At 52.7% G+C, this 14,892-nt stretch overlaps 1 protein-coding gene across 6 annotated transcripts in view; it reads right to left on the bottom strand.

The window, feature by feature from the left end:
- Positions 1-14,892, bottom strand: part of PLEKHG5 (pleckstrin homology and RhoGEF domain containing G5) — a 113,931-nt gene that overhangs the window by 28,614 nt on the left and 70,425 nt on the right. The window contains exon 1 of one of the 6 annotated variants that reach the window (XM_035117811.3): positions 1,845-2,324. The exons of the other annotated variants lie outside the window; for them this stretch is intronic. Coding sequence (XP_034973702.3) covers positions 1,845-2,192 — 348 coding nt within the window. The 5' untranslated portion in view covers positions 2,193-2,324. Of the gene's footprint in view, positions 1-1,844; positions 2,325-14,892 lie in introns of those variants that run through there. 6 annotated transcript variants of the gene reach the window in all.

Here is a 14,892-nt window from a genome sequence, read left to right as displayed (position 1 = left end):
CTCCAACCGCCTCCAGGCACTCACACAGGACCTTCACCGCCTTCACTGGTTCTGATTTAAAAGAGAGGTAGAGCTGGGTATCATCCGCATAATGATGAATACCCAGCCCAAACCCCCTGATGATCTCTCCCATCAGCTGCATGTAAATGTTAAAAAGCATGGGGGAGAGGACAGAACCCTGAGGCACCCTAGAAGTGAGAGCCCAGGGTCTGAACACTCATCCCCCACCACCATTTTCTGAACACGGCCCAGGAGGAAGGAGCGGAACCACTGTATGACAGTGCCCCCAGCTCCCAACCCTTCTAGACGGTCCAGAAGGATGTTGTGGTTGATGGTGTCGAAAGCCACTGAGAGATCCAGCAGAACTAGGAAACAGCTCTCACCTTTGTCCCTAGCCCGCCGGAGATCATTGACCAGTGCGACCAAGGCAGTTTCAGTCCCATGATGAGGCCTGAATTCAGAAGCACGGCTGTCTCTGACTGTGGAGGCAGAGCATAGCCCTTGTGGATAGTAGCAGTTGATAGCCCTCTCCTCCATGAATTTGGCTAAGTCGTTTTGGGCTGACAGTTTCACATATTGTTTTATTATCAAGTTGTCAATCTTTATCCCGAAAGGAGATAAACCTTAATGATAAACAAAATAATGAAAAGAAAAGAAAAGTCTTACAGGGTTGTTGCAAGGATTACAATGAAGTGTGCATACAAGTATTATGCGCAGAGAATATACACATTTCATACAAACTTATAGACACACACACACACACACAGTACAAAGTTTGAATGCTCTGCATGTTTACCCTTAAAGAAACTGAAAGTGTGAAGAACAAATTAGTCCACCCAGGATAAGAGGAAAGAGGAAGGATCTCCTTCGCTCCCTCCACCACCCCAGAAACACAAAACTGGCTGCTGCCCAAGGCCATTATATAACAAAGGAAAGAAGAGGAGGCCGGGAAAGTCAACCTGGTTTTCCCCCTTCTTTCCCCGAATAGCAAGAAATAATCAAAACTGGCGGTCAAAGGTCCGCACTCCTGCCAGCTTGGAAAGATCTTCCTGCCACCAAGGATTCCTGGTACTGACTAAATTTCTAGTGTTCAAGGTAGACTGGCTAGTGACTGGCTCCAGCTGGAGCCCAAATCCAGGGCATGGTTTCTAACTCTTTCAATTTCAAAGCAACCCTGTAGATCCAAAAGCTCCTATTTTTATAGGCAGAGAGGATCCAATTTTTGAGGTGCATGCACATGAAGAGGAGGAAGAAGATTCATGAACTATGGGAAATATGAAATTGACAGCCGCCCATTCTATCAGAGGAGCTGCCAGCACCACTAAGAACATAAGAAAAGTCTGCAGGAACAGGACAAAGGAGGCTCATTGAGCCCAGCATCATCTTCTCGCAATAGCCAACCAGGTGCCTGTGGGGAACCTGCAAGCAGGACCCGAGCACAAGAGCACCCTCTCCCCTCCTGTTGCTTCCAGCAGCTGGCAATCAGAAGCATTCCTGCCTCCAACTGTGGACGCAGAGTACAGCCATCATGGCTAATAGCCTTCGACAGCCTTCTCCTCCCTGTATTTGTCCAATCCTCTTTTAAAGCCATCTTAGCTGGTGGCCATTCCTGCCTCCTCCCATAGTTTTAAGCGTTCACCGTACAAATAATTGCTCCCAACATCCTGCTGCACCCGAACGCCCACAAGTTCTAATGTTGAGAGAGGGAGAGAAAACTTTTCTCTGTCCACATCCTCCACTTAAGAATCAGCTGCCCTGTTCCTTTCAGAACCACCCTTCCTCCTCTCTCACTCCTAGCTGTTCCTTTCAGATCCCTCCTTTCTGCCCAGGACGAGAGAACTCACACTCGGCCGCCGTTTCTCTCCAGTGCCAGGCCCATCCCCAGATTCTGCTGGACCCCGTCGCTGTCTTTTCAGGGAGTGTGCTTGCAAGCTGGGGCCCTCTTCCTCCTTGGCGCCTGGGGCCCCTCCAGACCTCACCGCCTCTTGACAGAGTGGAGGATCAGCCAGCTGAGAATTATATATCTGGATCCTGGAGGCAACAAATCCTGGGGCCACGGCTGGCTGGCTGTCTCTCTGCGGCTCTCTGCCAGGGGGCTCATTAGGGAAATGGAAAAAGCGGATCAGATGGGAGGTCCTGGGTGGGCTGAGATGGGTGGGGACATGCCATGTGGTCCACCTGGGGCTCAGCATGTCCACAAGGCTCTGCTGCAAGGCCGTTGCTGCCTCCGAACCATGTCAGGCCGAGAGAGGATGGGGTCAGGGACCAAAGGAGCCCTTTCCCCCTGAGATCAATTCCAAGGGCTGCTCCAGCTCTTCAATCCCAGCACAGAGGCCAAAACAGGCAGTAGATCTGCTCCAAAGGTTTCCAAGTCAGGGAGAGAAACCGCATCCTACTTGAGAGGCTGCCCTCGACCCACAAGCTGGATGGGGGCGAGGTTTTCAAGCTCACCTCTGAGACAGGCTGGCAGGCAGCTTGGCGCAGCCGCACACAGAAATCCAAAGATCAGGGAAGGAGCTATAGGGGCCGGGCCAGCCCAATAGGCAGGCCAGGCAGCTGGCAGGGCGGGGTGGCTGGATGGGGTTCAGAGTGCAAGAAGCAGCCGCAAGCTGCTCTGCTAAAACCTGAGCAGCACCACCCAGCCTCCCCCTGAAACTTTGGGGAAAGAGGGAGTGCATCAGGGACGGTGTGGGTCCTAACTGGAACCCCTTCCCCTAACATGCATTTGCTTATGGAGCAGGAGTGGGGAGGAGCTGAAGTAAGGGAAATGTTTGAAACGGGAACAGATTTCCGTATCATTGAAGCCGAGACAGGAGACTGAGGCTTGCTTGTGGACTTTGTAGAGATATTTGGCTGCCCGCTGTGGGAAGCTGGCCTCGGACTAGAGGGACATTTTGTTCCAATCCGGCAGGACTCCTTTCGTGTCCCTAAAACGCAGCTTTAAGAAGACTGATCGATGGCTGCTAGACATGATAGCTAGATGGAACCTCTGTGTTCAGAGGCAGTCTACCTCAGAATTCCCAGGTTTGCAGAAGTAGCAAAAAATAAATAAAAAGCCTAAGGCGGTATACACCCCACCCCCAAAAAAGCAGCCCTATGAGGATTGAGAGTCCTTGAAAGTCGCAGAGTATTGACTGTCAGTTGGAAAGGTAAAACAGAAAAGGGGGGGAGATAGAGGTGTCATGGCTGAGTCTCTTGACAGTTTGTAGGATATAGCTGGCTGGCTGGCCCACCAATGCAGTGGCATATATTATTTCTGGACGCTGGAGCAGCAGGCAAGAAAGGAGGTGGGATCACAGAGCTGGAAGGGATCCCTAAGGGTCCTTGGGGTGCAGGAATTGCAACTAAAGGATCCTTGGCAGCAAACCTCTCTTTTAAAGATTTCAAATGAACTTCCTGAGGTCACCCGTGGCACTCTCAAATGGCTCTTACCCTCAGAATGTTTCCCCTAACATTTAGTCGGAATCTCTTTCCTTGCTATTTGAATCCATTGGTTCAGTTCCTCCCCTCTGGAGCAGTAGAAAACAAGCTTGCTCCATCTTCTATGTGACAACCCTTCAGACAGTTGAAGGGCATGATGGGTTTGGGACAGAACTGCTTATTTTGATGTGCACCTGCCCCGTTTCATGTAACGTGGGAGGGCTGATTTTTTTTCAACAAAAGGGGGCAATGAGGAGGGGGCACAAATTCTTCCCCAACTATGGTTCACACTCAAGTCTTCCCTTTCCCAGGACTGCCAGGGAGTCAGTGTTTGAGAATGGCTATCTGTCATCTCTGTTTTCCTTTCACTGTTAATTTTTAAGCTGGTTTTATGGCAGGATATAACTGTATTTAATTGTTATTCTTCTTTTCCTGAGCCTGCTTGAGTGGCTCCAGCGTAGAAGGATGTAAGGGGGGGGGAGAGAGAGAGCAGAAAGGATAGACAGCCAACTTGGTGTAGTGCCTAGAATGCCAGACTTGGACCTGGGAGACCAGGGTTCAAATCCCCACTCGGCCAGGAAGCTCAGTAGGTGATATTGGGCAACTCATTGCCTCTCAGCCCAACCAACCTCACAGGACTATTGTGGAGATTCAGTAAGGAAGGTTGAACAATGTGTGTCCTTGGAGAAAAATGTGGGATATAAATCCAATAAATAAATAAAACCTATGGATAGACTTAGAAGCAAAGCGGTTTGGGTGGTGAGAGAAGGATCTTCAGTCCTTTCCTGTTGAGGGACAATTGTCCTGGTTTGTTTGTCTGTTTGCTTGTTTTAAACCAGAGTGCACCACCTCCCCATTTAATACGGGATGGGGCAAACCTAGGCTTCAGGTAGCAAACCTAGGGTTCAGGTAGCAAATGCTGCACCCATCTGGGGCTCTGTTGGCGCCTGGGCGCAGGGCTTGAGACACAAGGTGTCTCTGCTACCTTCAATCTAATCAAGATCAGCCACATGACGTGGTAATCTGGAGTCTGGTGAGCTCCCTGCGTAGCAAAGGCGCTGATCCCATTAGCACTCATTAGCACACACAGTTGCTTGCCTTGGCTACCTGCTGTTGAGAGGAGCAAATAAATGCCCTGCGCACACACCCAACACTTGCTCTAAGCTCTTCTGCAGTTCTGCCTGGCATTAGACATGTCTGCACATACTGTGGATCTCTCCCTGCCCTCTGCCCTGCTTGTCGGAAAGGGTACCAGCCAGTGGTGGAGCAAGCCAACTGGGTGCCTGGGCAGAGGGGGGCGGGTCAGCAGGGGCGGGGGCGGGGCCAGCCACCTGCAGGGCTCCGAGGAGCCTGCCTGCCTCCTCCCCCTCTGCCGCCCTACAGCTGAGGGGGGGGGCAGCAGGCAGATCTTTTCGGCAGCAGAGCCTGCGTGTGCCCAAGCCACCACGTCACTCCCAGGAGAGATGTGTGGGTCGGGCGCACTGCAGGCCCCATGGTGAGTACCACCTGGGATCTGTCACCCACCTTAGTGGTGGCACCCAGGCCAGAGCGCCCCTACCACACCCCTCTTGCTCTGCCCCTGGTACCAGCCACCACAGCAAGCCAGGAGGGATGCTGAGTGACCAGAGAAGCCCCCTCCCCTAGCTCACATCCTCTGCCAGTGGTGTAGAGTGGAGGGAGGCACAGGGGCAGTTGCCCCAGGCACAAAAATTGTTAGGGGTGCTGTTAGGGAATTTTACGGGGGGGGGGGGCAACCAAACGAGGATTAGTTTGGACCCCAAAGTGGACCCCAAGATGACCCCGCCAGGCTAGGCCACATCCCCACAGGCACACCACAAGTAAACCCACAACCCATGGGAATGAGCCCTGTCAAAATAAAGGCTTCTCTCCATTCCCGCTTCTCCCTCTCCCCTGTATAACCCTTTCTATATGATAGTAACACTGTCACAAACCCATGAATGAAACCAAGTTATGAGTGTAGCGAAAATTATGAATGAAACCCCCTTCTCCTGTCCGCTGCGTCTTGGCCAATCAGATGATTGCAATCTCTCTGCAGAGCCTAGCTCAGCTAGCTCTGCACGCTTGAGTAAGCCTCTGACAAGGCGATGACAGGAGAACAATCACTGACAGTTCTTCGAACCTTCGGAAGCTGGTAATCCAATTAGAACTTGCTACAATGTATCCAAGCTACCCAGGCAATGAACGAGACAGCAAGTCCAGATAGGGGAACTCAAGAATCTTTATTAAATCATATAAAATCACTGCAAACATGGATTCCTTCGGAACCAACGATATTTTGATACAGACACCAAGGCCTTTCCAAGACCCCAGGCTCCGACATAATCCCCAAAGCGCGGAGTCACGTACACAGGAAAATGTCCCCTCCACCTTGTACACAAACCCATCAGGTATAATCCCTGAATATCCTCCCCTCCAGGGTTCCTTTGTTACCTCCTGTCTGTGCATATCTGGAACATCCACCAATACTCATCTTCCTGGAGATTTCAATGCCTGGGCCATCGAGTAACCCATCAAGGGGTCGTCTGTCAACCCCTTGGCCATAAAACTTGTTTACCCATATGGAAATGTGTTCTGTACCTTCCCCTTTCGTGACGTGTCCATGATGTATCAATGATGTATGTATTACACTTTCTGCAGTGTTCTATGGGAAATGTTGAGAACTTTTAAAAGTTGTTGTAACCTTTTGTTCGGGGTTCATTCTCTGCATTGAACCTGCTGCGCAGCAATAAACCTTGGTGTTTTTGCTTCTACCTCTGGCTGGCCTCCTTCCTTTGCTGTCCGCAATCACCGCAGGCCCTCGCCTGACGTGCTGGGTGTCCGGCTGCTTTGCACCCAGATTTTGCCCTAACATTTGGCGCCCGAACAGGGACTTGCGGTTCTCCCGAGTTGCTGACCGGGGGCCCTGAGGTCTTCAAGCCGGCATCAGGCACCTTTTGCCTGTGGGGATCTTCCGGACCTCCAGCCACCAACCGGGCGGTAATCTACAGGTCCCCGAAGGACCCAGCCAGGGAGCAAAACCAGGGACCGGCCGGACAACCTCATCGATCCCGGGATCTTCTCAGGAGGAGGTGTGTGAGTATAAGGTTAAATCCAGTGCACTGGTGGGAAGCGGGTGGTATCTCCTGGCAACTGAATTCTCTGCCCTCTTACCTATCTTACCTTCTGCCTTTCTCTTCGGACCGAGTGCCGCGCTCGACTCGAACGGGAGTCCTGAGCTCTATCCCTGTTTCCTCGAACCCCCCTCAGCTGGTCAGCCGCCCCGCTGGAGCGCGATCTCCAGTGAAAGCAAGGGACCAGGTGAGAGTGGGGGACTCTGACCAGCCGCACCGTTGGGGCACGATCTCCAGCGAAAGCAAGGGGCCAGAGCTCTTTTTCCACCCTCCAACCACCTGGTTGGAGCCTTCCTGCACTGTCTCTACCCCAGCCGCACCAGTCGAGTCACGTAACACGCGTGTCGTGCGTGAACTCGCTTCTGAAAGCAAGGGGGGTATTCCGGATCGCAAACTCTATCCGGAGAGCACCCGATCTGGCACCGCATCTCGCGGGCGTTCAGTAGGACTCTCTTCTTTCTTCAGATTGTAGAGATAGGTAGGAGGTTGCCAGGAGGGAAGAGCCTAGCGGAAGCCTAGGGGGACACGGCAGAGTGGGAAGGAAAAACCCGCAGGAGCTTTGGGAAAAGTATAACTTGATAGGATAGATTGTTTCCTGTTAAAAATCTAGACGTTAGAGTGACCCAGCCCTTACCCTTTATCCGTCCTCCTTTCTTTCACCAGAAAACCCTTTAAAATGGGCACTTGTGCTTCGAAGCCAGAGCGGACTCCCTCTGGGAAGAAGGCTTCGAGGACGCCTTCTCTATCCCAGCGGGACCCCGACTCTCCCCTTGAATTCGTGCTAGCCCGCTGGAGTCAACTTCCAGGACATGCAACCCTTTCAAAGCGAAAATTGGAAGACCTCTGTCAGGCTTCCTGGCCAAAGTTAACTACGACTACAAGACCTGAACTCCGTTGGCCACCGGAGGGATCCTTTAACGTGGATCGAATTAAGATTTTAAAGAAGCACTTAAGGGAAGAAAAGCCCCAGCAGCTGCAATATTTAAGTCTCTTTGAAGCCGCCGAGAGAACGGTCCCGGATTGCTCAGGACGAGGAAATCCGAGACACCTAGCGGTCTTGAAATCCAAAGCCCGCCGACCTAGGTCCCAAAGGAATCTGCCGCCACCCCCTCCTTATGAGGACCCAGCAGATGACAGTGACTCCTTCGATCAGTCCCTTTTGCCCTTTTACTACCCAACGGCCACCTCAGAAGATACTAGCAGTGAGGGTGAAATTGATGATGGAATGAGTGGCAGCGAAGGGCAAGGAAGAACAGCCAGGGCTTCGACCTTGGCGCAAAGGGAAAAGACTAAGAAAGAGTTAAAGGCAAAGTCCAAGCTAACGTCAGTAAATGATGGGGCCGGTCCTAGCAGCCAAGGGGACGCACAGATGCCCCTACGAGGGTTACCCATCCCTCCTTCCGCCCCTGACGGTCCACCTAGGATGGTGTACGCTCACCGACCATTCGCCACCACTGATCTTGTTACCTGGTCTAATTTGATGCCTTCCCTGAGAGATGACCCCGATAAATGCCACCGGCAAGTCAGCGCCATCTTCTCTTCATATAACCCTACCTGGGCAGATGTTCAGGTACTCCTGAACTCCCTCTTTAACGAGGCTGAGAAGGCAGACATCTTAGCCAAGGCAGGTGAAGCCTTGAATCTCCCTGACTTTCAACCTAACCGACCCGGAGGCGTCGCACCTCTCACAGCCACCGTGCTGCGAAATGACCCCTCATGGAATTATAACAATCCAGATCATACCTGGTGTCTAGAGGTTTTCACCAGGGCAATCCTAGAAGGGATCCGGGCGGCCGGGAAACGGGTAGTCAATTGGACCAAGGTCCAAGCGGTCCAGCAAGGACAAAACGAACACCCCTCCGACTATTTCAGTAGACTAACAACTGCGATAAAAACATGGGGTGGAATAAACCCAGAAAGTCCCGAGCATGAAATTATAGTTAAAGGATTCTTCAAGGACCAGGCCACCCCAGACATAAGGAAGGCCCTGAACCTCCAGATAGGATATGATGGAAAGCCCATTGGCGAAATTCTGTCCATTGCAAAGACCATTTTCAACTCACGAGATGAGAAAACCAAGCGAGAAGGGTCAGCTGAGGAGGAGAAGGTATTGGCCCTCAACATGGAACCTAGGGGGTTCCGGGGAAGAGGCATGGCCCGGGGAAGAGGTAGAGGAGGCGCACCACCAGTAATTCCCAGGCCGTGGGGACCCAACACCGGGGGGTGCTACAATTGCGGGGAAGAAAGCCACATCAAAAAGTTCTGTCCGTACCTCTCTGGCTCGGGTTACTACCCGTCACAAGTTCCCTACGGAAACCCCCCTACCAGCACCTTCCCACACCAACCGGCACCCGGACCTATGGCCTCAGGACAGCGGTACCCCCCTAATTCTGGGAACCGACAAAACGTTCAGGCCACCAACCCCCGGCCCCTCTCAGGGTATCAGACACAGGCTCCACAGTATGGAAGCTCGTACCAGCCTAATCCAGCTCCTTCAACCCAATCCTTGCTACCCGGAGGGCAGAATTATTGACAATCAGCCGGGTATCCCACTCAAGCCTCCGCACTTTGCCCGGTCCTCGCCTTATCACCTGAGGACCCAGTCTGTACCCTTAACATAGACGGACAATCCTATGATTGCCTGCTGGACACGGGAGCCACCTTTTCTACCTTGTCGGACAGTCACCTCAAACCGGGAAGGGAAACTCGCAAAGTGTTTGGATTAGATGGGATACCCCGAACCTGTCCCCTTTCTGAGCCAGCTAAAGTAAGGTTGGGACCCCTGCTGGCAGAACATACCTTCCTTTTGACTAACAGCCCGGTGAACATGTTAGGCAGGGACCTTCTCTGCAAGTTGAGAGCTACCATTCAGTGTAATAAGGAAGGGATTTATCTACACCTCCCTGAAGAGTCCCTCCTAGCCTTCCAAGGCATCGTGGAGGAGGCGAAAATGGGCCACCAATTCCCGGACTTACCCCTTGAACTCGAGCTAGAAATGCCCCCTTGGCTCTGGGGCACCGAATCTACCTCGGTCGGACTCCTAAAGTCAGCTACACCTGTCAGAATTACCTACCGCACTGACGTACCTTTCCCCTGCACAAAGCAATACCCGCTCCCTAAAGAGGCTATAGACGGCCTCACGCCAATGATACAGGACTTTCTAGACCAAGGAATACTGGTGCACACCGCCTCCCCTTGTAACACCCCGGTACTCCCAATCAAAAAACCGGGAGGGGAAGGCGCACCTGTCCGTTATCGCTTTGTTCAGGACCTCCGCTTGGTGAACCAGTTCGTGATCCCTCGCCACCCCGTCGTAGGCAACCCGAACTCGCTCCTAAACGCCATCCCGCCCGACACGACCTGGTATAGTGCAGCGGATTTGTGCTCAGCTTTTTTTAGCATCCCGGTGGCCCCAGAAAGTCAGTTCTTATTTGCGTTTACATGGGGACCGGGTCAACTAACCTGGACTCGGCTACCCCAGGGATATGTTGAATCACCCGCAATCTTCTCTGCGGTCCTCCACCAAGATCTGCAGGATGTGAACCTTCCTGGGGGATCCACCTATCTCTTATACGTAGATGATATTTTATTGTGTTCTACTAGTGAGGAAGCATGCAGATTGGACACCAAGTACCTGCTCATGGAATTGGCACATAAGGGACACAAGGTGTCACCTAAGAAATTGCAATTCTGCAAACAAGAGGTGAAATACCTAGGCCACATCCTGGGGGTTGGCACTAGAAGCCTAGCTACTGACAGGATTGAGGCAGTCACAAAGATCCCATTACCTCAAACGAAAAGACAGCTCAGGGGGTTCCTAGGGATGGCTGGATTTTGCCGATCATGGATAGCGGGTTACGCTGAACTCACCAAGCCCCTGACAGCCATGACCCGACAGGACCACCCCGATAAACTCCAATGGAATGAGGAAGCCTATGCCTCCTTTGAACGAATAAAACGGGAACTCCGCTCAGCTCCCGCTTTGGGACTCCCAGACTACCGTATCCCTTTCAATCTCTATGTCCACGAACAAATGGGAGTTGCATCAGGGGTCCTCACACAACCCTTTCGTGATAGGGAAAGACCAGTAGCCTACTACAGTCTTCAGCTGGATAACACAGCTAAGGGAACTGTCAACTGTCTCCGTGCTATAGCTGCAACAGCCGCACTCCTTGAGAAAGCTCAGGAAACTGTATTAGGACATGAAATCACCATACATGTTCCGCACGCGGTGTCCATTCTCCTAACAATGAAGGGTTCGCACCACTTCTCAAACTCGCGACTAAACCGCTATGAGGCCTTACTTCTGACCCCTTCGAATGTAACTATCAAACGAGTTACCTCCCTCAATCCTGCCACCCTCTTACCACTACCAGATGATGGCACCCCACACCATGATTGCGCCCAGATAGTCCGTCAGGCAGAGAAACCCCGAGAAGATTTAGATCATCTTCCCCTGCCAAATCCGGACTTAATTCTGTATACCGATGGCAGCTCCAAAATTGTAGACGGGGAAAGGAAGTCGGGGTATGCAGTGGTCACGGATTTTGAAATAATAGAAGCCAACCCAATAAGTCCGCAGTATAGTGCCCAAGCGGCTGAACTTGTAGCCCTCATCAGGGCCTGTGAAATTAGTGAAGGCAAACGGGCCACCATCTACACAGACAGCAAGTATTGCTTCGGATTGGTGCACACCACGGGGCAAATCTGGCTCCAAAGGGGCTTCTTGACAGCGGCGGGTTCCCAAATATCGCACGCTGCCCTGGTAGAGAGGCTCCTGAATGCTATCCACCTACCCGAGGCAATAGCTGTTGTTCACTGCAAAGCGCACACGAGAGGGAGGGATCCCATCTCCAAAGGGAATAGCCGGGCGGATAAAGCGGCCCAAATGGCTGCACTCCAACCTCCCTCAGAGGGAATGGACTTTCAGTGCATCCAACTCCCAGCTGATTTAAACCTGAAAGATATCTATCAGGCCATAACTGATGAAGAACTGGCAAAGTGGATCTCTATCGGTGCGTCCGAAATCGAAGGGATTTGGACTTTGCCGGATGGTAGAATAGTTCTACCCAAGGCTTGGACGCCTAAGTTCGCAAGGACACTTCACCAACAGACCCACTGGGGAAAGGGAAAGATAACGGACTTCATACAAAGGTACTGCTATGCGCCGGGGACTGCAGCCGCGGCCGCAGCAGCTACCAAGAATTGTATCACTTGCCAAAACTTTAACCCGAAACGGGAACCTAAACGGCCCCCAGGAGCTAGACCGTGGGCTTTCGTCCCCTTTGAGACCCTGCAATTAGACTTCATCGATCTACCACCATGCCAGGGATTCAAGCACGCATTAATCATTGTAGACAAGTTCTCCCATTGGGTAGAGGGATTTCCTACCCGACGGGCGACGGCCTCTGTAGTCGCTAGAACTCTCATCCACGAAATTATACCTAGATATGGGATCCCCCGTAAATTGGACAGCGATCAAGGAACCCATTTCACTGCAGAGGTGGCCCAACATGTTGCCCAGGCACTCGGAATCAAGTGGGAACTACACACCCCTTACCACCCTCAGTCTTCTGGCCAAGTAGAGCGTATAAACCAAGAAGTCAAGTTGCAACTTGGAAAACTCTGCAGTGAAACGGGGCTGAAATGGGTGAACGCACTACCTCTAGTTCTACATAACATTAGATGTGCTCCCACAAGAGCTCTAAAACTATCCCCATACGAGCTCCTATTCGGGAGACCGCCACCAGTCTATACCACACAATTCCCGCTTGCTGAGTTGGATACCGGGGAAGCGGAACTCACGGCATATGTCGTCCAACTCCAGAAGCAATTACGGCGACTCCATGCCTACGCTGCTGTAGAGGGTCAGAATCTGCCTATAGATGTTCCGGCCCATTCCTTCCATCCAGGGGATTGGATCTTAGTGAAAGTTTACCACAAGCAGACACTTCAACCCTCCTGGGAGGGACCCTTTCAAATTCTCCTCACCTCACCTACCGCTTTAAAAATAGGGGAGAAGAGCTCCTGGGTGCACCACACCAGGTGCAAGAAAGCCGAGCCACCGTCAGACTCTGGGGGCGGGGAGGGGGAGGACTGTACCTTTGACAAACCTCCAACCCTCCCAGCTGCTGACCTAGAGGACAACGAGCCTGACCCGCCTCCCTTGCTCCCAACTCCGGACCCGGATCGGGGCCAAGATCGGGCTCTACAGACCGGACCTGACGATCGGGGCCAAGATCGGGCTCTACAGACCGGACCTGACGATCGGGGCCAAGATCGGGCTCTACAGACCGGACCTGAGGAAGACCTTGCCGCTACGCCTTTGTGGGACAATTGGACTTCGGAAATTGTCCCAGACCCCACCGCAATCAAGCTGCGCCTGAAACGCCAGTGATACCCCCTCGACGACGCCATCGTTCCTGTTTCCTGCCATCGCTTCGCTTCGCTTCGTTCCTGCTTCCTGCCATCGCTTCGCTTCGCTTCGTTCCTGCTTCCTGCCATCGCTTCGCTTCGCTTCGTTCCTGCTTCCTGCCATCGCTTCGCTTCGCTTCGTTCCTGCTTCCTGCCATCGCTTCGCTTCTCTTCGTTCCTGCTTCCAGCCATCGCTTCGCTTCTCTTCGTTCCTGCTTCCTGCCGACGCACAGCTCCGGTTTGACAGCTGTCAACCGCTCGTTCTTCTCCGCCACGTTTTGACAGCTCCTGTTTGACAGCTGTCAACCGCTCGTTCTTCTCCGCCACGTTTTGACAGCTCCTGTTTGACAGCTGTCAACCGCTCGTTCTTCTCCGCCACGTTTTGACAGCTCCTGTTTTCTCCGCCACGTTTTTGACAGCTCCTGTTTGACAGCTCTCAGCCGCTCGTTCTTCTCCGCCACAGTTTGACAGCTTGTTCTCCTCTGACTAGTCTGACAACTCCCGTCTCGGGCACCCAACAACCACTTATTTTTCCTTCTGTTAAACAACCCCTACGCAGGCCAAACACTCGTGAACTGGACATGGAACCTACCCTTCACTTATTCATCCTCCTCCTCTTTGCCCCACCTACCATGCCTTTATCAGACCAGTGCTCCGGTCTGCAGACGGACTATCGCTTTCTTGACTACCATACTGCAGACCTTGGAGGCAACCAGAACCCGGACCGAGTGGGCGACTTCAACTTTTGCCTCCCGGAATCCCGAACCCTCCTTCGTCACTCCTTGGTCCCAAGGCTCAGTGGGACCCAATACTGGGAACTTTTCATACGGGACCGGAACTACCAGCGCATTGGATCTGCAAATCTCACCATGGAACAGCAGTACTACCGACTTCACTGTACCAACGGATCATACTTCCTCTACGGGCAAAGGGACATCCTCCGCTACCCTAATTGGACCGAGATGGAAAAGGGAGGTGCCCGACCCGTTTACACCGACAACCACCATCCATCAGAAAGGTTGATATTTGGGTTCCAATGCCTCCTCTTGACCCCGAAGCCGGAGAAACCACAGCTACAGGGAGTTTGTTTAAGGCGTTTCTGTTGCCTATGGAACTTGGGCTACACAAAGGGTTGGAAAGGAGGGGAATACCTTGAAGGCTGGTACCACCCTGTAGGATCTTCAAACAATTCCCCAGTGTGGGACCACGATGGACCGCAGCGATGTGGGGGAATCGCCAAGAATACGACCCTCCTAAGCACCTCCGACCCCCTCCATCCTATCGGAACGGCTCCTAGACAGCTCGGTGAATACTCCACTCTTGAGGAGCCTGATCTGCTCTCCTCCTGGGGCAAGAACTCTTACCTCCAACTCCTTAGCCAGGTAGCTAAGGAGGCCCCTCCACAAGACTGTTGGATTTGCGCCCATGCTCCAAGCCACATGCGGCAAGGGCTACCCCTGGTACCAGTGCCTGTCACCCTAGAACAATTCCGCTCCGGGGACATGACATCCTGGAATCTTACCGCTATGAACCTGACTCATCAGTACCTGTACCTCACGGGTCCAACTAAGGGCCCCCTCTGCCGACTTTTCGCCGGTGGCGGGGCCCACATAGGTACCAGCACCTGCACCACCAACCTCGAGCTCCATGCTTCTGGACAGGTGACAATCTCCTCACATCTAGGTTCCCACATTTACCCCAATCTTTCAATGGCATGGGTCGCGGTGATTGGCCGCCCTTCTAAAAACTCTACATACAACCCGAACCCCTTGCTCCTGCGGCCCTTCGCTTCCGGAAGGATGGAATCCTACCTCTCAGGGTTATTCTGGGTATGTGGGCATCGCGCATACAGCTGGGTGAGCCCCCACATGTCTGGTTCCTGTTTCATCGGATACATCGTGCCTGGAATCCGAGTCACTTACAACTT

This window comes from Zootoca vivipara, chromosome 6 (assembly GCF_965207765.1).
Source record: "Zootoca vivipara chromosome 6, rZooViv2.hap1.1, whole genome shotgun sequence".
In the NCBI taxonomy this organism is placed as follows: domain Eukaryota; kingdom Metazoa; phylum Chordata; class Lepidosauria; order Squamata; family Lacertidae; genus Zootoca; species Zootoca vivipara.
Note: the sequence above shows the minus strand (reverse complement) of the source record. Positions and strands in the feature narration are given on the sequence as shown.